The sequence below is a fragment of the Corylus avellana genome, chromosome 2 (genome assembly GCF_965113065.1).
Source record: "Corylus avellana chromosome 2, dhCorAvel1.hap1.2, whole genome shotgun sequence".
NCBI lineage: Eukaryota > Viridiplantae > Streptophyta > Magnoliopsida > Fagales > Betulaceae > Corylus > Corylus avellana.
In genome coordinates, this window is record NC_142491.1 from 12,488,475 (window position 1) to 12,509,494 (window position 21,020).

A 21,020-nucleotide genomic window follows, 5' to 3' on the forward strand; every position below is an offset into this window, starting at 1 on the left:
ACACAGCATTATATCCATAGATATTCATAGCAGATTCAAAATGATGAGTAGGGACCCCAATATTCTGGTGACTTTTAGATAACAATTGGATTCCCAGGAGTCTAAGAGGTTGTCAAACTCATCACTCTTGTTGGTGCTTTTGCTGTCAATGACTCCCGAATGATCTGTGCATCGAAATTCCTTGAATTTGAGCTCCCTAACATCTTGACCCTCTGAACATTGGATGAAGTTGAACATGTTGACCCTCTGCCCGGTTGCATGGGGGCATGATAGCACTAAAAGAAGAAGCAAAAAGATTGCTTGCAGAAGTGGCAAAGTTTTTGGGGCCATTGCAGGGAAAATGTTAGAGCAAAAATTTCTGCAGAAGAGATAGCTTGTGTTGTGTGTGATTATAATGTGTATTTTGTGGCCTGTGTATATATATAGGGGGCTAAGGGAAGTTACCTGGCAAATGAGCATATAACCCGTTGGATGGGGCAGACTTGTGCAGTTGTGCTCTTTATGAGAATTTAATTATTTTCGTATATCTTTTGGTTTTTGCTTTACTTTTCTCGTTGATCAAGTCGTGCTCTAGTGTCCTTGGACTTTTCTCATGCTTTTCAAGTTAAGATGGGAGAGGAAAGATACCCCACTAATTACTGCCGTTTGGGTTTGCGATTTTTTTTATTCTATCAAACTGAATTCAAAATTATGAATACCGAGGAAAAAAAATAGTTGAGATTATGTTTGAATTGTTTGAAGAACATAAAATTTTGAATAAAGTTGAAAATTTTTAAGTTGAGTTGAGTGCTAGTAATATCAAATCAACTAAAAAAGAGGAAAAAGTTGAGAAGAATTTGAAAGAATTGTCTTTCCAAACAAGCCCTTAAGAAACTAGCCAGCTACTCATACTTTAACTAGCTTCTCTCTATTTTTTAGAGAGACAAGTTGATGCGGAGCAGTAGTATTAAGATTGTTATGACAACGCGTAGCAATTGAAGATCAAAGATAATTAAAGAGAAGGGGAGCGGGGGTTTGGTTTAGGCCATGCCCCCTCAATTCCTAAGAACAAAAAAATTTTTAAGGTAGAAAAAAAAAAAAATAAATAAATTATAAGGTACTGGCTTGTAGCTGCAAAATTTTTTGGCCTTGGACCCATGCCCATAATAATTTCTAGCTCTGTCCCCCGTGAAGAGAGAAAAATATTGAGTGCAGAAGAGAAAATTCTAATTGCCTTAAAGAAAACAGAAATAACTCTAAAAATATTGAAATATGATTATAACTCGAAGTCAAAAGTTAAGCCCACAAGGGCTTATATAGCTGAAGCAACAAACTGATTTTTGCCAAATTAAAACGGTAAAAGTCTAATTATTACACAAAATCAAGCTGCATAATGAAATAAAGGTTATGCCCAAAATCTGGTGAAATTCGATCGAGAATAAAATCATTGCTAAAACAAGAAAATACATATTTCTTAAAACGGCAGTAAAAAAGAAAAAGAAAAAAGAAACTATTAAAATAGCAATTTGGAGGGAAAAATAATAGATATTGGAATGCTTGACCACAACTAAGCGTGTCCCCACTTATAATTAAGAGTCTCACATTACACCACGGCCATAGGAAGGGATGGAGGTAAAGTTTGGTATGAGTATGGGTTAAGGGTTAAAAATTTTAGAGGTCAATAGGCCAAAAAAGAAATTTACCTAATAATTTTTTTTTTCCCTGTGTTGGTGGGGGGCATGGCCCATACTGACCACCCCAGCTCCGTCACTGACCATATACACATGTTCATAATGTAGAAGAAAGAAGGGAAAAGAAAAAAACAGACGAAATTTATATTTTGGGGACTAATGTGTAAATATGTTAGGCATAACGTACAAAATTCATATACCATAATGTTCCATTTGGGGATTGCGGTTTCAATAAGTGCAATTTTAAAAATTGTGTTTTTGAAATCGCTACTTTTTAAAATTGAAAAAGCGTTTAGTAAAACATGTTAAAAAGTTTTTTTTTTTTTTTTTGTTATGTGAAATCGTGATTTTGGTTTATATTCGTGCTTTTTTAAATAAGCACCCTTAGCCTGCTTATAGAAATCGCAGATTTTTTCCTATTTTAAATTAAGTGTCTTTTAAATAGTAATGCCAAACGCCTTACGTTTTGCAATATTTTTTTAAAACGCAAATTATTTTTACGAAATCGCAATCCCAAATAGACACTTAGTAGAAGACAACTTTTCATCCATGCTCGCATGCAATTCATAGTAACACATACATGCATGTCTCAAATTTCTACATGAGTACGTGTGAATTTTGGATCATTGCCATTTGCCATGTTAATTGGTATACAGACGGTTCAATTAAGGCGATAGTGAGAGCAACATATGCAAGCTTGTATTTGTGATGCGAAAAAAGATCCAAAGAGCAATTGTTGCGAAAATTATTATAAATTTAATCATAGATAATTTTCAAGATCTAAAAGAATGTCAGGTTTCCTTTCAATATGAGGTTTTATTCCACCGAAAAACCAATTGTTTGTTGTAAGAATGTTTGGATGTCCATGTTGGCCATATCTTGGGCAATACAACACGAGTAATATTAGAAGAAGGCTACTAGAATCTTCATAAAGTTAATGTGGCTTTTAAAATTACCATTAAATTTGAAATAATCAATATTAAATTTTGATCTATTACTTATTTTAAAAGACATAAAAAAAGACTTCTCTTTCTAACATTACTCGTACAACGCACACAAACTAAATGCCTAGGAGGTGAAATGCGGCTATTACTAAAACCGTTAACCGCTAATCGCTTTTTAAAAAGAAAAAATAGAAGAAAAAAAAATAAAAAAATCAAAACGACTTCGTTTCTAGAGTTTAATACATTTTTTTATATATTTAAACACAAAAATAATGTCGTTTCATCGCCCTTGGCAATTACCCATTTTTTCTAACCTCTTACCCATTTTTTCTAACCTCTTTAAAAGTGGTTAAACAGTTAGATGTTAATATATAGGTATTTCAGCCTAATAAAAGCTTGTAAACACATCCTGACTGGTGTAAAGGCCACGAAAATGGAGTTCGATGATCTAAGTACCCACTCCTACTATGAATATTATGGGCTGCAATGGGTTTTCAAACTCAAAAAAAGCTTCATGGTTCTGCTAAAAGCTATCAACAACCCAAATTTTGAATATGATGAGTGACACTTTTAGCCCTGTGATTAAGCCCACAAAAAATCAGGCCGTTTTTCTGTTTCCATTTCTCATGCTTAGCCCATCAAACAACTAAATATTAAAAAAAATGCATTATTGCATGAAATTTTATTTTATGAGATCTAATTGGCTTGTTCATCCCTAGTTCCAATAATTTTACTCTAAATTTATACAAACGATAAAGTATTTCAATTTTGTTATTTACACATTATTGTTTGGACTAGGGTATGCTTGGTATTATGATTTCATATACATAAAATGTGATTTTAAACTAAATCACAAAAAATAGATCGTTTGGAATTGCGTTTTTTTTTTGGTTAAACGCACAATTTTGAAGGCTAAACAGCGATTTTGAAGGTTAAATTGTGATTTTACGAAACGCTCATCTGTATTTTTTTTTTTTTTTTTTTTATAAATTACACATTTCAAAATCACAATTTTTAAATCACAACTCAAACAAACCTCAGTTGTGAACATGAGTGGTGTTCTAAGACTTTGACTAGTAGAATAACAATGTAATACCTTTCCCCCCTTTTTGTTGCACTATAACTAAAGATTCATTACAAAAGACAAAAAAAGTATTTTTCTTCAAAAGAATTTTCTTTGATGGACAGAATTTTCCTTAAGTATTTATGACATATTTTAAATTTTTACATCCATTTTGAATAGAGCATGTGATTTTTATATTTGTTTTTTAAAATTTATGTGAAAAAAATCACATACATTTTAATTATGTGTTAGTTTAATAAATTAAAATAAAATAAAAAATTTCAACCTAATTTAAAAGATATGAATTGAAAAAGAAAATATTAAATTGGGTTTTGTAGAAATTTTTTTTTCCAACAATAGGCCATGAACAAGGGTGGTTAGGTGGGCATGAATCAGGAGGAGGAGGAAACCCACCAGACGCCCATATAGAACCTATGGAAGGGCTACTATTTGTCTTTTAATTAATTAATTGCTGAAATTATAAATATAAATAGCCGCAGACTAGTCGGAGCGAGAGCTGGGACCGTTCCGCAGTCGCAAACTCGTACGAGCTCGCCATTGGCGACCTGCTTCACGAACAGAAAACGATAATTCTTTGATCACCAAGAACGTATTGGAAAACCCATTTACGGTAATTGATTAATAATCAATCTATCAACGCAAATTTATGTTATGTTTATATTGAATTATGTTGTTTGATCAAAGAGCTATTTTTTTTTTTTTTTTTTTTTTTTTTTGTATTTGGTTATCTCTGTGAAGAAAAGAAGAAGAAGAAGAGGAGTAATCGGAAATGGCGCTTTCACGGCTTCGGCATCCGGTGAGAGAGATCTCTCGCGCTCCGTCTCTCCTCCTGAAAGCCCGTCTTGTCTCGAACTCCTCTTCTAGATCTCTTTCAAGGTACTCTCTCTATTGTTCTCTCATAATTAACATGTTATGTTATTTTTTATTTTTCATTTTTTTATTGTTTAGATTTGTGAAATATAGTTGACGACTTTGCAATTGAGTGAATTGGTTGTGAGGTGGTGGGGATTGTGAGAGTTGGGATGTTGGAGGTTGGTGGGTATGCGTCAGAATTTGTTCTTGGTGGCTCTATTTGGCTGATTATATGAGATGTTAGGTGCAAATTCTAGTGAAGAATAATGGGGGTTCGTTGATTTCACAGTTTTTAGTCCTGAAACTAGATTTTCATCGACTTAAACTTAAAGAGAGCAAGTATTGGCAGAAAAGAAAGTTGAAGAGGGACCAAATGGTGTTCCACTGACATATGATATTACTTAAAGACTTTTTATGTAGTCTGGTTACTTCAATTGTCTTGTCTTAGTTCCAGTTGTGCTCTGACTCGATGAAGGACATGAGAAAACACAATCTATATTATGAATCACTAAACTGTGTACGAGGCTTCTGTGTCAAAGTGTGACCCTAGAATTAGTAGCGGTAGATATAGGCATATAAAGAAGAGGAAAAGAACAGAAATGGTGCGGTGGGCTTATAACTATATCCATGGGAGAAGGTATTGAAAATGGACTTACACTATGATAAAAGAAGAACTACTTAACGAGTGCACTACACCAGACTTATGTGCACTATCTAACTACTACCGTGTTAGTTAGAGAATGCCTTCCTGTACATAGCTCAGAAGCACATCATGAGAGCTCTTTTGAAGCTTTACATCCTGGTATATCAGAGATTTGTTATCAGGACGACACAATTTCAAACTCACTCATTTTCTTCTAGAACATACTTGGTTGATATCTCCTAGTATGCTATTTATTGGTTGATTTCTATCTAAGAGTTTTTCTGTCGCAAATGGGACAGTTGTAGACTTGAAAGAGATGCTGTGACTGATTAATTAGCAAGTATTGAGATAGACCAGATTTCTCAACACCCAACAGAACTAGGATCTGCTGGTCAATCGAATAAAGCTGCCTATAAATCATTAGTTGTGCTAAATCTCAGTAAAAGAGAGTGTTTTCAAGTTTTTAAGAGTGGAAGATGGGTTAAATTAAAAGGTTCATTTTTCATGGAAGCAGCTAAAACGGATGTTTCAATGGTTAAGAGAAAAGGGTATGGTTTGGAATTGAGATAATAACATATGAAAAACTACATTCCTTGGAGGCTATTTTGGGGCAGTAAGCCACTGAGGAGACCCAAAAAAGTATCACATGAGAACTGTACCAGCTCTGTTTTAATGGATAATTTTTGTTGTGGGTGGAATTGGTTGCAGTAGTGGAAGAAAAAGAGGACAAAGAATTGTAGGCATTAAAACCTGGGATTGGAATTCCATTACAAAATTCTCAAATAAAGCTTCAAAATTTCTGCAAACATGTTTATTATTGAATTGAAAGCAGCACATCAATATATATAGGCTGCTAGTTTTGCAACGGTTTTCAAATTTAAAGACTTTGACTAATAGAACCTATCCTGGAATTACTAAAAACCAAATATAAAGATCCAATAACATAGGAAGACCAGGATAGAATCCATGGGCTCTTACTACAACCATGTCCTGGAACTTTGAAATCACAAAGATTCTGATTCCAAAATTTAAAAGAACTAAATCAAACTGAACCAGCCGCTTACTAGTGATAACAATTATAAACATAAGACTGAACAATAAATGGAGTAGAATATGTAGGGTTCCAAGTATGCAGATTTATTTGGTCTTTTATCTTGAGCTTCTTACAGCCTGTGTTAAATTTTTCTGCGCATGTTTATATTGTACATGTATGTAATTCACTAAATTTCCTTCCTCCTGCTTGGTGGTCATCATATGATTAAAAACTAAAAATTAATGTTTCCAAATGTCTGAATCAGATTAGTATAGTCTTTCTGTTTCACTTTAAGATGATATTCATTTCATAACAATCATATTCTTTTTGATATGTGTGTGCATGTGGAGAGGCCTGCATGCACATACATACATATGAAAGTAAGATCTAAATGTCTAATGGCAATCGGGTTTCCTTTAGGCCTACATGTTGCTCTCACAATTTAAGTAATCATTTCTGGTCTAACTCTGATATATAACTCATATTTTCTAGATATTGGATACAATGTTGTTCTCAATGCATATTGCTCTCTCTCTCTCTCTATCTCTCTCCCTCTCTCTCTTGGAATATGTTCTGGTGTCTAGAGCTGCAAAACTAAGCTTATATATGCTGTTTTTCTCCTGATCGTACAGCCCTCCCTGTATGCGAAATTCTCTTGTGGGTGGTCATGGATCTGTATTAAGGTTTGCATTCATCACCTTTCTATTTATTATCGGCTTGCAAATTCAGATACGATTGCTTCACATGGTTTTATGATTAATATATACAGATTCATGAAACAACTTATGTCTTGTGAATAGTAACTATCATGAAGCACATGCTGATTAATTTGAGGACTAGAGGTCCCTTTGATCTTGAACTTCCTCGAATTTATTGGCCATCTTGTCTTTATTACTCAAAAGGGGACATATGCTTTGGGTTGGGCATATTGACATAAAAAGTTAGTTACATCCATAGTTGAAACTAAGGGAAGTTAGGGATCATCAACTCAAGACCAGTTTGATTCAAGCATACAGATAATTTAGTGCAAACCTAAAGACGGCAGTAATACTGACCATAAACTTGTCCTAATCCTTACCACATTTCCTATTACAGCTCAAGGTGGGAAATTGCAATATAAAAATTGTTATTTTAAATTTGTAATTCCCAGTAATTTCTTATTCATTATATATTTCTGTATGTATCTGTTTATGCATGTGACCTCACTTGCATGAAGTTGAACCAGCTCTTACTTTCCAGTTTTAGTTTGAGCTCGTCACTTGTTGTGTAAACAAGGTCCTGTTAATATTTTGACCCTAAATAAATTTTTTGTTTATCATAATATGTATGCATACATAATATTGAAGCCATTCAGCCTAGAACCACAAGAATGTTGTGTGCAAAACCCAATTTAAATCAATGTCTATTTTGGGTTTGTCTTCTCAGGCCAACAAAGCTTTCAGTCCTAGCTATTTCTTTCTTTTGTTATCTACTTTTTTTTTTTTTTTTCTTCTCTTTTTTTTTTTTTTTTTTTTTTTTCTTATTCACTGACAGTGATATATTTCAGGCCTGCACGTTTATTTATGCTCACGGCTGTTCATGATAATTCTTTGAAGTTAAAGGTTAGTGTTTGAAATGTATTAGTAAATAGCTTTTCATGGCGAGGGGTGTTTTCTGATACTGTTACAAAATTTTCAGCTGCGGGTTGGTGGTATCAAGTACTTCTCTTCTGCTGGTATACGTCTCCTCCATTTAGTTACAACCTTCTGCTTATCTTTCTGTAATTCTAGGATTCATAAAATTGTGGATTAAAGGGGCTTGCTTGTGTTTCTTCATTGTCATGATTTTATACTTTTTATTTTTTACAGTTGTTGGTGAAATTAGATTTTAGCAAAAAGCCAGTGTCTTGTTTAAGATAGCAAGGAAGTAAATAAACTTTCAGAATTATTGTCAAGCTTTGGGCAATCTTAAATACAATCCAAAGCTGCAGGTCTATGCCTTCTTAATTCGTGCTGGGCTTGGCTTAGCCCTAACTAATTAATCTACTCCAAATGTTTTTATAGGCTTTGGGATGATAAGTTGGTCAGTGTCAAACATGAAGTGATTAGCTTCAAGCCACACTTTAAATTTGATATAATTTTTTTCATCACCTTTCCATACCAGCAATATTATCTTAATTATGGAACTATTTAGGTAGCTGACTACCTCATTTTATGCAACTCCCATGCAAATGTAATAACTTAGACCAACTTTTGAGCAAATGAATTAGTGCATGATTGCCAATGCCTTTAACCTAATGTTCGGGGCCTACAAACAGGTGTTATGGATCCATAACTCAAGGGCAAAATCTTGTTGTCCATTTGAAAATTCCTACTCTAATCTTAGAATACTTGAACTGGGAATGTGTATCACTAGTTGAAGTCATTTTGTATGGACTCATTCCCAACTTCTTGGGATCAGATGCCTGAGTCATTTTCTACCTTTCTTATCAAGAACTATAACCTATACTTTTTCCCAGTTCTAACCTTTAGTTTAGATGCATGGGTCCTTATCTATATATCTATATATTAGGCAAAACTACCCTATACAATTTTCTCACATTCTCTACTCGGTTGGTGCTACCTCTACTTAGAATCACATTTATTTATTTATTTTTTTAATCTCTTTTTTATTTTTTATTTTTTTTTTATTTTTATTATTATTTTTTTTTATCAGTTCTTGTATTGCAATTCATACATCATAACATTCTCATTTAAGCTACACTCTTTTTTGAACATGGTGTTGTTCTTATAGCTTAATATTTGAACCATAAAGCATATAATAAGTTCTGCAGTTTCTTAAAGAATTTCTCTTGTATACTTTATGTATACTTGGGTTGGGACTTTGCCCTTTTTCATGAATTCCATTGACTTATAAAAATAAAAATAAAAAGAATTTGTCATTACCTGGAGAAGTTGGAGACAGCAAAAAACTTGCAGCAATCCAAATTCACTTCTACATTTCATTAATGAAACTCTAATTAAGTGGCAATCTCTTCCGTCTGCCTTCCTTTTAGATTATCAATTTAAGATAAAACTATGGTATTTTCTGGGTATAGCTTTAGCCATCAATTTTCCTAATCCTTCCTCACATTTACTCCTAACCTTAGCAATATTTTAATATTATTGGTTGTCTTGGTCCAGCATAACCTAAACCGTTTAAATTCTTAAGTATCTCTCTGCAGCTTTTGCTTAGAATCAACCTTACTCTCTTGGTGTGTCAAGTTTCAGAAGAAACTTCTTTTTTATGTCTAGTGAGTTCATCCATAATGTAAAAGACAATATGGTCTTAGTGCCATTTGTTGATGACAGACCTATTCTGATAAGAAATTTGCCTCTTGTTCTTCCATTTATTTGTATGTCCTCAATGTGTTTGACTGATACTGTTTTATTACTTATTTATTTATTTTTTTTGGTAAGTAATTGAACCCAAAGAGAGGGGGAATGGTAGATTTGAACTAGTAAACCCTTCTTCATAAAGTGTAGTCCCCAACCGATTGAGCTCACTTGAGGTCCATTCAAAAGTAAAAAAAAAAAATAACCTTCATAATTGAACCTCGGCATATTCCTCTTTAGGGCTACATAATATCCTGGTATAAGTCAATGAGGACCAAACTAAGTGCCCTTTCCTTCTCGTTAAACCTTTCTGTCAATTTCCTAGTATAATAATCTTTCATGACAATTCTCTTCGCATAAAAGCCAAATTAGCTCCTTAATACTGTTTGTTCTATTTTATGTCATTTCTCGAGACTCATAGGATTTACAAACAGTTGGTGCAACTTTGAGTATCACCTTATGGCTAATTTGTAGGTAAAATATGTTCCTTTCCTTCATTAAATGGAATCTTGTTCTTAGTTGTTTAGATTGTGTTGAAGAGATTTGTGGTACTGACATATACTGGATTAGTTTTTATTTGATAAAATGAATACATCTACTGTGCATACTTAATCGTGTGTTTTATCATTAATTATGACTTTTATCATCAAGTGGACTGTTAGTGCAGATCCACCACATACAACACTCCAGATGCCAGCTCTGTCTCCTACAATGGTAAGACATACAAAAATATGCGAGATGGAATTGATTTAAATGTTATCCACACTTAAACTGTGTTTTTCTTTTTTCCTTTCAAGAAGTTTTGTGATCCTAATTGTCATTCTTTCATGCAGAATCAAGGTAATATTGCGAAATGGAGGAAGAAAGAAGGAGATAAGGTAAGTTATACCAAAAGTTTCATATAATTCTGAGAGTTTAAACCTAAGTTATGTTCAGCATGATGTTCTTAAAGATAATTGTTGAAAAATAAATCCTTCCTCTTGATGTAGTGGGGATCAATTTGTTATTTCATTAGTGAATTTGTGTCTTCCTGACTGTTGATTTAATCTAACAGATAGAGGTGGGCGATGTACTATGTGAAATTGAGACTGACAAAGCTACTCTTGAGTTTGAAAGCCTTGAAGAGGGGTAATGTTTATTATCTGTATTGATTAATATACGATACGTAATTGTGTGATGCACACCAGTCATGGAGAAAGACATTGTTTAGTACCAGTCTTCACATCAGATGTTTCATTTGGCATTGACAAGAAGAATATTTACTTTCTTGAATAGTCATCTTTCCCTTCCCTGTTTATTTTGCAAACACTTTCTTTCATATCCCTTTTCTCTCTCTCTCTCTCTCTCTCTCTCTCTATATATATATATATATATATATATACATATAAAATGTTGATTATAACTACTTAAAGATAGGAAAATCTGATCCATCCTAAAATGCTTTATGCCTTGTTTCTTGTATGGGTTACATTCTGCAGGTTTCTGGCTAAGATTTTGGTACCTGAAGGCTCAAAGGATGTACCTGTTGGACAACCTATTGCAATAACGGTAACCTGTTTTTGATAAGTAGTAATCAAGTTTTATTAACAATAATGGTAACCTGTGATAATCCTTTATCAACGATTTCCTTTTGTTTTCATGGAAAGCTATCTACTGTTGATTTCATTGTAGGGGAAATATTTCATTTTGTAAAGATATTGTAAAGCATGTACTTATACATATATATACATAAAAGATGTTGAAAAACATTTTGGGGAATTTATAATTATTTGAGAATTCTATTAGGTCAAAATTAATTTGTCCCTCCCCCTCCTTTCTTATTTTAGTTTTAGGCTACAATTAGAACGTATTTTATTAAATTATGTGCTAAAGCTAAAGATTGTTTAAGTATTATGCTTTTACAGTATCTGATATCTTTTAATCTGTTTTTAATCAGATATCTTCTAGAAACTTTTTATTTTTTTACTTTTTTTATGGTCTTGACCTCAATTTTTAATATGTGACGCTGATTTTTCAATGTCTTTCCAATAGTTTTTGTTTCAGTATTAACCATTCAGATACTTAAATTGTTGTAAAACCTTACTTTTGTGGGTTTACCAGGTTGAGGATCCAGATGATATCAAAAATGTCCCTGCTACTGTGGGAGACGGATCTGAGGTCAGAGAGGAAAAATCAACAACTATGGACAATGTGCTAGAGAAAAATTCGATGAAGACATCTGAGCTTCCTCCTCATGCTGTTCTTGATATGCCTGCATTATCCCCAACTATGGTAAGGAGGATTGTATATCTTTTTCTGCTCAGATTATTATGCTAAGTTTTCTAACTCTGATAGATGCTTAATGTTGCTTTTATATGTATGCACAGAATCAAGGAAACATTGCAAAGTGGCGAAAGAAAGAAGGAGACAAGGTCAGTTGTTTGATATAAGGTTTTAAATATGTTAGTGTAACTACTTCTTACTTCTAATTTGGTGGATAAAGAATAATTGCATTAAACATACCCCTTGATTATTTACTAACTGACAGATAGAAGTGGGTGACGTAATATGTGAGATAGAGACAGACAAAGCCACCCTTGAATTTGAAAGTCTTGAAGAGGGGTAATATTCTTTCCTTATGCTAGGTTTATAGTTGTAGAGGTGCACTTTGGCTAATACTAAATATGAAAGTGACATAGCTCGTGTCTTAACATGGTATTTATTTACTTGTAGTCTAGGTCATCAACATTTATTACTTCTTTGCATGTCTAATCAATTTGAGGGGGACATTGACGATGTTGTTAAACACAGATTTGTTAAACACAGATTCTATGTGTCCATTATAGTGACTTTAATCAAGTTGAAATGTATATAATCATGGCTTCAGCCGTGAATTTACAACATTTAGCTCTAATGGTAGTGCCAGTTTTCTTACGATCTTTCTTCTTGTTGATGAGAAAGTTCCTGAATTGTTATTATTGAAGCTCATTATAGATTTCTTTACATTTTTAAGTGGAATGTTGGCTGTAGGTACTTGGCTAAAATAGTAGCACCTGAAGGTTCAAAGGACATAGCTGTGGGACAACCTATTGCAGTAACAGTAAGTGTGATGATGCTTGTACAGTTGTATAACTTTCTGTTCACCTTAGCAACTTGCAGGTAATGATATTATAGCTGGCAGTAAGGCACCTGTAAGGGTGCAAATTGTTGCAGTCTGTACCTGTAAGGCTGAGATTGTTGTAATATAAGTTTTAATTTATCTTGTTGCCTTAAAAAAAGAAAATTAATGTACAAGCTGCTATTAAATGCTTATTAGATTGATTAGTGGTTATGGTTTCTTCCAGCACTGTTTGTGGAAATTTTATTCCTTGAACTATTTATTAGAATTCTAGCCACTTACACACTATGAAAACACTTTGCCTGTTTTTTGCAAGGTTGAGGATCCAGCTGATATTGAAACGGTAAAAAATAGTGCTATCAGTGGTTTGGGAATCAAAGAGGAAATAGCAACACACAATGACGATGGAAATGAAGCAAAAGCTCAAAAAACAAGTATTGCAAGGATCAGTCCATCTGCAAAGTTGCTAATTACAGAATATGGATTGGATTCATCAACATTAAAAGCATCGGGTTCTCATGGTACGCTGCTGAAGGGGGATGTTTTATCTGCAATTAAGGCAGGAAAAGGATCTTCTAAAGTCTCTTCATCTAAAGAGAAGGCACCTACATCACCTCAAACCACGCTAAAAGCTTCTGCCACAGTTTCACCAGATACTAGATCTCACTTGAAGCAGTCAGATTCTTTCGAAGATCTTCCCAATAGTCAAATTCGCAAGGTACATTAATGGTAATTAGATTTGAGCACTGTTATTTCTGTTTATAGTGGATTTTTCTGTGTGTCATGTGGATCTTGGAAGATAAAAGTTAAAAGAGACTACAATACTGCATTTGAGGCTCGTTACTGATGCCCAATATATCTGATGGTTTAACAATGTTTTCGTGTAGCTGATGGTTATTTGTCAAATTAAAATAAAATTTGTAGTGCCAAGACTACTGGACGTTCAAAAATATACATGACTATGATGTAAATTAGGATGGTGAGAAAGGGACAAAGACCAAAATTGATGTCATGAGAAGTCAGAGGTGGCAACTTATGAATGACATGGTGTGAATAAGATGGATAAGATGGTCTAGAGAAGATTGTTGACTGCTCCAGCTGCAGGAATAATCTGGTTCAACCTGACACACCCCAAGGTCAAGGGGAGAAGCCTAAGAGAATCACAGTCAAGGAAATGACAAAAAGCTTGTCTCCTACAATCAATCCTATGATCTTGTCTTAGATTGAAAATATATAAAGAAAGAGGATTCTATCAATGATTCTTCGTAGGTGGGATGGATTTCATTGACTTGTCTTGACATGAACCATTTTATGTAGATGAGGGAATTTGTACCAAAGTAGTACAACCCCTGAAGAAAGAAGTCTAATCCAAGTCTTAGGAGGAAGAATTAAAAACTCTACTGCTTTGTCACATGAAAACTAATATTTTCTGCGAAAAATTACAAACTGGAGTTTTGCATACCTCGTGTACTTTCCATTCACTTGTGCTACACCCTTTTTGACTTTCGTTTAATAAAGTCTTGGTATGTAATTTTTTTATTTAAAAAAAAACTTGCTTTTGTTTAGCATATTCATAAAATAAAAAAGGTAGTAATTTTATGTTTATTAAGTATCACGGAGGGCTATTATTTTGTGCAATAGTAGAAGTCAGTCTGTTAAGTAGAAGTGTGTGGGTCCAATTCTTGAGAACAATCACTTCATGCAAAAATGCTAAAGATAAGAACTGTATACAAATCTCTCAAGGAGGACCAGCACTTGAAGTGCTCTAAGTATCAAACTGATCTGCCGGTCTAGTGGAACTTGATATTGGTTGTATCAACTGAGATATGATAAACAAGGAGAAGTAATGTATAAACTGTAATATGAAACACAAACACATGCATGCACATTTTGGGTAAATCACAAGAATAGCATATTGTTTATTGTTATGGTTCCTCCTTTTTCTGCATAATAGGATGTTATAATATTGTTAGAATGAACCTTAGGTTGTCATTACATATGTTGATCATGCCATGTATTGGTTCTGGTTACATATTTGTGTCAGCAATACAGGAAGAAGCTTAGTACTACAGTCAAATACTTTTTTTTTTTTAGAAGTAATGAAGTATATAATAAAAAGCGCAGAGGGGTGCAATACTAGTACATATGAAGTATACAAGAGAATGCCTAAGACAAAAGAGAAAAGAGAACAAGAAAATCAGAATAACTAATTACTAAGGGAGCTAAACAAGCAGCTGTCCAGGAAAATAGGGAAAAAAGAAGAAGAAAAAGGACTTGAACTCCTCTAAGGTCCTCTCTTGATTATTGAGGTTCCTATCATTTCTTTCCCTCCAGAGGCTCCACATAAGACAAAGAGGCACCATTTTCCAAACAGTAGCGCTCTGAGAGTTACCCCCTGACCACCAACAGGTCATCAAATCCGCAACACTATTAGGCATAACTCAGGAAAGCCCAAAACGACCGAAGATGGCATTCCATAAGGCGCTAGCAACCTCACAATGGAGGAGGAGATGATCAATGGATTCCCTGTTTAGTTTACACAAATAGCACCTATTGACCACATTGAGATGTCTTTTCCTGAGGTTGTCCAGAGTAAGGATCTTCCCTAAGGCCGCCGACCAAGCAAATAAAGCAACTTTCAAGGGGGCCTTAGTCCGCCAAATACTTTTCCAAGGGAAAGAAGAATTGCCATTGTGTGCTAGGATCTTATAAAAAGACCTGACATAAAAAATCCCTATGCGAGACGGGATCCACCAAAGCTTGTCCTCCCCTCCTCTTCTCCCACTGTTAAGAGTATAATAGGGAATAGAAGGAGGCCAAGATATCCACTTCCCAATTGTGAACCAAGCGAATAATGCTGACGTACTACAGTCAAATACTTAATGCAACTAGTCTGAGGCATTGCTTTAGACTTCACATTTAAATTAAATTTTAGTCTAAATAGCGGGCTAATGATAGCAATACATTTGAGCTTTGCAACCTCTGACATTTAGACGCTATTTTTGGAACCTATTTCTTTTTTGTTTTTGTTGGGTTCTTAACTTGCAGTTGATAGTGTGTGGTGCTGAAAGATCATGATTGTTTTGCTTTGCAGGTCATAGCTAAAAGGTTGATAGAATCAAAACAAAATACACCACATTTATATTTATCAGCAGGTTTGGATTCTCTGTGGTCTACTCTGTATTTGTTAAGTTGAAAAATCTATGGTTGTTAATGTAAATTTACCTATATCTAAAATATTTATGATGTTTATTAGATGTTGTACTGGATCCTCTTCTTTCTCTTAGGAAGGAACTCAAAGGTATGGAATATAAACTTCAATCTGTTACTTCAGTTTCTTGGGCATATATATACTCTGGCAGATCTTTCATTTTACTTCCTCAATTACAGAGCAGCATGATGTTAAAGTTTCAGTGAATGACATTGTCATCAAAGCTGTAGCGGTTGCGTTGAGAAATGTACCGGAAGCCAATGGTAAAGACATATGACTTATGATATGGTTTAAGTAAACTACTCAATACACGTATAATTGGTGGCCACTGGCAGAAGTTTATTGTTGTGGGTAGTAGAGTCAATCCTGAAAATCAACTTGTACTTATTTTAAATAGAAGTAAAATGAAGCATCTACGAAAGGTTTGATGTGAGAGTCTTTTTGGGAAACATGCTGTGCTCCCAAACCCGCATAGACATATTTTCTGGATTATCCTTCACCAAAAAGGTTGTGAAAAATCCCATATTTTTTCACTACTAGTACTTGTTAATTTTTGTTCTTTGCTTGCATAGTTTTCTACTTCCAACTATTGCTTGGGTTGGTTGATCCCTGTGAGGCAGCAACCACTGAGTGAACGGCCAAATAAATTCATATACTTGTTAAAAATCAAATGACAAACATTTGTGTGCTGTTTACTTATCAAAAAAAAAAAAAAATCATAGGCTTGAAATGGTCTAATATGTCATGAATTTCCAGCTTTCATTGCTTTATTTTTTGTCAGTAACTTTTAATGGAAAAAAAATGGAATACTTTATTTGGATAGGCTATGCCAGCTTGATCTGAACAGTAGTCATTGAACAACGGAAATTTTACCTTTAGTTACATGTGAACTGTTTTGATTGGATGGTCAATAGTGGATGTCCTGAATAACAAAGGAAATATTACTTTTTAGTTACATCTGAATGTAAAAGTTCTTACTCTTGATGTGCTTGTTTCCTGATTGTCATTTTCAAGGAGTTTGCCACTTCTGTCTTTTTTATCATTCCAGCAACCTTGAGCTTGTCATTAGTCTATTGATTACTATGGACGTTCATTTCCACTACTTGCTTGTATTAGCAGCAACATGCCCCCTTTTGGGAAATTGTATTGTAGATGTATTCTAAATTTCCCTAAAAAAAGTTCCACATTGAAATTCAGTACCCTTATCTGTTTACTGATGTTTCCTGTGTATTATTATCTGTCAGATTGATGACTTTATGGAAAAATTGTAGGGTTAAATGCCTTTTTGGTCCCTAGGTTTTAACGACTTTATTTTTTCCCACCTTGGTTTCATTTTGTATTATAGTTGGTACCTCTTTTATGGGTAAATGCGGAGATGGTAGTTCTGTCAATCTTTTGTTCTTGAAACTAATGGAATTCAATGTCAAACCAATAAAAACCCAAACCAATCAAAACCTGCCACCTGTCATATCCCTCAACAATTTGTTTTTTTTCAATTTTTTAAGTTTTTTTTTTTTTAAATTAATAAAATGAAGAAAAATAGAAAATAATTTTTTTTTTTTAAAAAAAAAATTGGAATGAAGAGGGGTGGCTTGAGCCACCTTTTTGTGCCAATGGGGCTGGCCAGCCACCCTCAAATAGTAAAAAGAGGTGGCCGAAACCTCCCCAAGGCCTTGGGGGTGGCTCGACCACTCCCTTTTGGCTTGGGGGTGGCCCCCCATTGTCCAAAATGGGGGTGGCTGGCCACCCTTATTGGCACAAAAAGGTGGCTCCAGACACCCATCTTCATTTCCTTTTTCTTTTTTTTTTTAATAATTATTTTCTATTTTTTCTTCATTTTAAAAGTTTTTTAAATTTTTTATTGAGGCATATGACACATGGCAAGTTTTTATTGGTTTGATGTAGAATTTCGTTAGTTTTATGATGGATGGAAGATTGACGGAGGTACTATCTCCGTATTTACCTATAAAAGAAGTACCAACCTATATGCAAAATGAAACCTAGGTGAGAAAAAATAAAGTCGTTAAAACCCAAGGACCAAAAATGGCATTTAACCCAAAATTTAATTGCTATATTTTTATTCATATTTGGGAGTTCATTTCTTTTTAGTGCTGGTTGAGTTGTCTGTTTGCATACATACAAACATGTTGCATGTTTTATCTCCTTTTTGTTTTGGTTGAATACTATAAAACAGAAATTTAGTCTATACTATTCTGATAATGAAATTTTTCTCTCTCGGTACATGGTAGCTTACTGGAATGTTGAGAAAGGAGAAATTGTACTGTGCAATTCTGTTGACATTTCAATTGCAGTGGCGACGGAGAAGGTATGAGACTGATATTTTTGGTTTAGAAAATTTTAAACAGATTTATCAAAAAAACAAAATTTAACAGTGCCTCATCATATTATATTGCTTCAGGGATTAATGACTCCAATAGTGAGGAATGCAGATCAGAAGACAATATCGTCAATATCCTTGGAGGTACTCTACTAGTAATTCGCGGTTTTGGTTTGATGACTTCATTTTGGGTTCCTTATTAGATTTGAGCCTGTATTTTATTTTTTGTTTGTTCTCTTTTCCCCAAAGGAAAGAATCATCTGCTTGAGTGTGGCTACACTTCAGAAACGTGCATCAATTAATTATGTCCTTTTGATTGCTGTGATATCTAATAAAATTAAATTGGTATGGAATCTACAGAAAAAAATGGTAGTTACTCAAACATGGATTTTGGCGTAAAAAATTAAGTATTCTCGTAAACCCACTTAATTATATATATATAAAAAAATATCTACCACTTCCTATTCTTGTTAATCATCAATTCAATTTTAATGTGGATCATTGTCAATTTCTCTGCTGATATTTGAGCTTCAGGTGAAGGAATTAGCTGAGAAGGCAAGAGCAGGCAAGCTTTTGCCAAATGAATTCCAAGGAGGAACTTTTAGGTAACTATAACCTACTGCACAAATTTTATATTTTAATTGTTTTTATTACACTAGTAAGCTAATTACATATTCATTTTGTTAGAAGAATTCATTTTAAACTTTCCTTCTGAATCTTTATGCAGCATTTCGAACTTGGGAATGTTTCCGGTGGACAATTTTTGTGCAATAATAAACCCCCCTCAGGCTCTCTCTCTCTCTCTCTCTCTCTCTCTCTAAGTTTATTTAAGTTTACTTATTTTTTTGTTTGTTCAATAACTTTACTGGTGATGGTGTTAGCTCTAGAATACAGAGATCCTTTGTAAAATTATTTGATGTGTTAAAATTGATAGCATTCTTTTCATTTTCGAAAAATGAGTGGCTCAATTTTATTTGTTGGTAAAGGAAGTCCTGGTGTCAGGAATTCAAATATTTAAGAGCACATAATTTTGGGATGCTTTCGGCTCAGAAATTTCATTTTGAATACGTGGCAAATAACTCTTTTCCATTTTCTGAATGCAGCCTGTGTAAATGAAGATTATTGACGGGAATTTACACTGCTAAATCTATTTTTTTCCATCATCTTCTCTTTTCATTTTCAGATAATAGAAAATGGCTTTAAATAAGGATAGCAGATTGACACTGTAGTGCTCTACATTTAGTTGATGTTGCAAGTTGTTATTCTCTTATATAAATTTGTTCATTTCCTTCAGGCTGGTATCCTTGCTGTTGGTAGAGGCAACAAAGTTGTTGAACCAGTAATTGGAAGTGATGGTAAAATATTTGTAGCTTTTTGTACCTTTTATTTTATGCTTCTAATACCAGATTAGATGACGTGGCTCATTTTTCACCCAGGAGTCGAGAGGCCTGCAGTTGTCACAAAAATGAACTTAACATTATCCGCTGATCACCGTGTTTTTGATGGCAAAGTTGGAGGTACAATCTCTACTTTTCATCAAAGTTTGATATGAATTCATACTCCATATGGTGTTCAAGACCAATCAACATCTCTTCTGGTCTAGGATGCTGCCTCATAAATGATTAATCTTTCAAACACTGTTTTGCACAGTGGACAATAGTAACTATTTCAGTTTCTTCTCAAGGCTTCTGGTTTGTAGTCATATTAATTTTGAGCAATCATGAGCTGGGGCCTTAGCAGAGAGTTGGCTGCCAAGTTGCCCGCCATGTTCATCCTTGAATGTATCATGACGCCGTTGGTTAATGACAAATTGGGGAGGCTTATTGCATAGAGTATCTAAATTCCTTACTGTGATTGGCCACGAGTGAAGCTTAGACTTGAAATATGCTCTACTTTCTAATTGTTGTTGGTAGACAAATGCAGAACTAATATAGAGGGTTCTGATTTATTTCTTTCTTGTTTAAATTTCTAGTCTTCTATTGTCTTGTTCATCGCCCATTCAAGTTATTTGCTATATAAGTAGTCAAAAGGCTGCCTGGAGGGTCATGATAACATAGTTCCATCCCTATTCATATTATATGTGTACTTGCTTATGAGGTTAACACTACTTTATCCTGCAGGTGCATTCCTCTCAGCTTTGCATTCAAACTTTAGTGACATCCGAAGACTTCTTCTGTAATAACATAAGAAAAGCCCCCAATTAACTACTGGGATACCCTGAGATCAACCATGGTGGAGGATGTAATTCAAAATTTAGTCAGAATTTTTCACATTAGCGTGTAATTTTCTTCATGGAGTTCCCCTCCATTCTACCGTCTTGCTTGCGGTATTTTTGAACCCAACTTTCCCATAGATAACCAAATTGCTGAGGCACATAAGCAATGAGTTTTTTGCACAATTTTCAGGTTTCTAATGTTATGAGGTTTAAGACAATTGTACTGAGGTTTTCTGGACAAGAAAACACAACTGTTACAAGGTTTTGATTTTTTTCGTTACTCCATTTTTCAGAATGATGATGTATAAAAAAATCAAGGAAAATAAGCATCTTTATCAATGAATGAATTCTTGATTGTTATTGATGGTGATGCTGGTGAAATGTTCATTGTATTACCTGTGTCCCTAGTTCCTAATTAGGCCAAAGCTTGATCTTAATCTTCGTTTTGAGTTTTGACAATCTGTAAACCTGTTTGCTGCATAGATATTTATAACCAAAGCATTCTATGGCCACAAATTTGAGACAGACCAGTTACAGCAGATGCAGCTTTACCAGTACGGGAAGGTCAAGAAGTTAATGG

The 21,020-nt window shown here is 34.1% G+C and overlaps 1 protein-coding gene across 3 annotated transcripts; it reads left to right on the forward strand.

The window, feature by feature from the left end:
* The first annotated feature begins 4,097 nt into the window (after positions 1-4,097).
* On the forward strand, positions 4,098-20,802 carry LTA3 (Dihydrolipoamide acetyltransferase, long form protein). 3 transcript variants are annotated; one of them, XM_059590849.2, is made up of 24 exons: positions 4,098-4,308; positions 4,437-4,574; positions 6,859-6,909; positions 7,773-7,827; positions 7,904-7,940; positions 10,247-10,293; positions 10,413-10,457; positions 10,634-10,707; positions 11,058-11,127; positions 11,680-11,850; positions 11,946-11,990; positions 12,107-12,180; positions 12,589-12,658; positions 12,993-13,394; positions 15,771-15,831; positions 15,933-15,977; positions 16,067-16,150; positions 18,137-18,213; positions 18,307-18,369; positions 18,760-18,830; positions 18,953-19,013; positions 19,520-19,580; positions 19,662-19,742; positions 20,346-20,802. In XM_059590849.2, exons 2-24 carry the CDS (start codon positions 4,468-4,470, stop codon positions 20,402-20,404), a joined length of 1,911 nt encoding a protein of 636 aa, XP_059446832.2. In that variant the 5' UTR covers positions 4,098-4,308; positions 4,437-4,467; the 3' UTR covers positions 20,405-20,802. The 3 variants fall into 3 exon arrangements, with proteins under 3 accessions (XP_059446832.2, XP_059446835.2, XP_059446849.2); XM_059590852.2 differs by having other exon boundaries at positions 4,442-4,574; XM_059590866.2 differs by lacking the exons at positions 4,098-4,308; positions 4,437-4,574; positions 6,859-6,909 and having other exon boundaries at positions 10,231-10,293.
* The last annotated feature ends 218 nt before the right edge of the window (positions 20,803-21,020 follow it).

Coding starts and splice junctions, on each gene's coding strand:
- LTA3 (XM_059590849.2), top strand. CDS start 4,468: ATGGCGCTTTCACGGCTTCGGCATCCGGTGAGAGAGATCTCTCGCGCT. Junction 4,575..6,858: donor TCTTCTAGATCTCTTTCAAG/GTACTCTCTCTA, acceptor CTGATCGTACAG/CCCTCCCTGTATGCGAAATT. Junction 12,659..12,992: donor GACAACCTATTGCAGTAACA/GTAAGTGTGATG, acceptor GTTTTTTGCAAG/GTTGAGGATCCAGCTGATAT.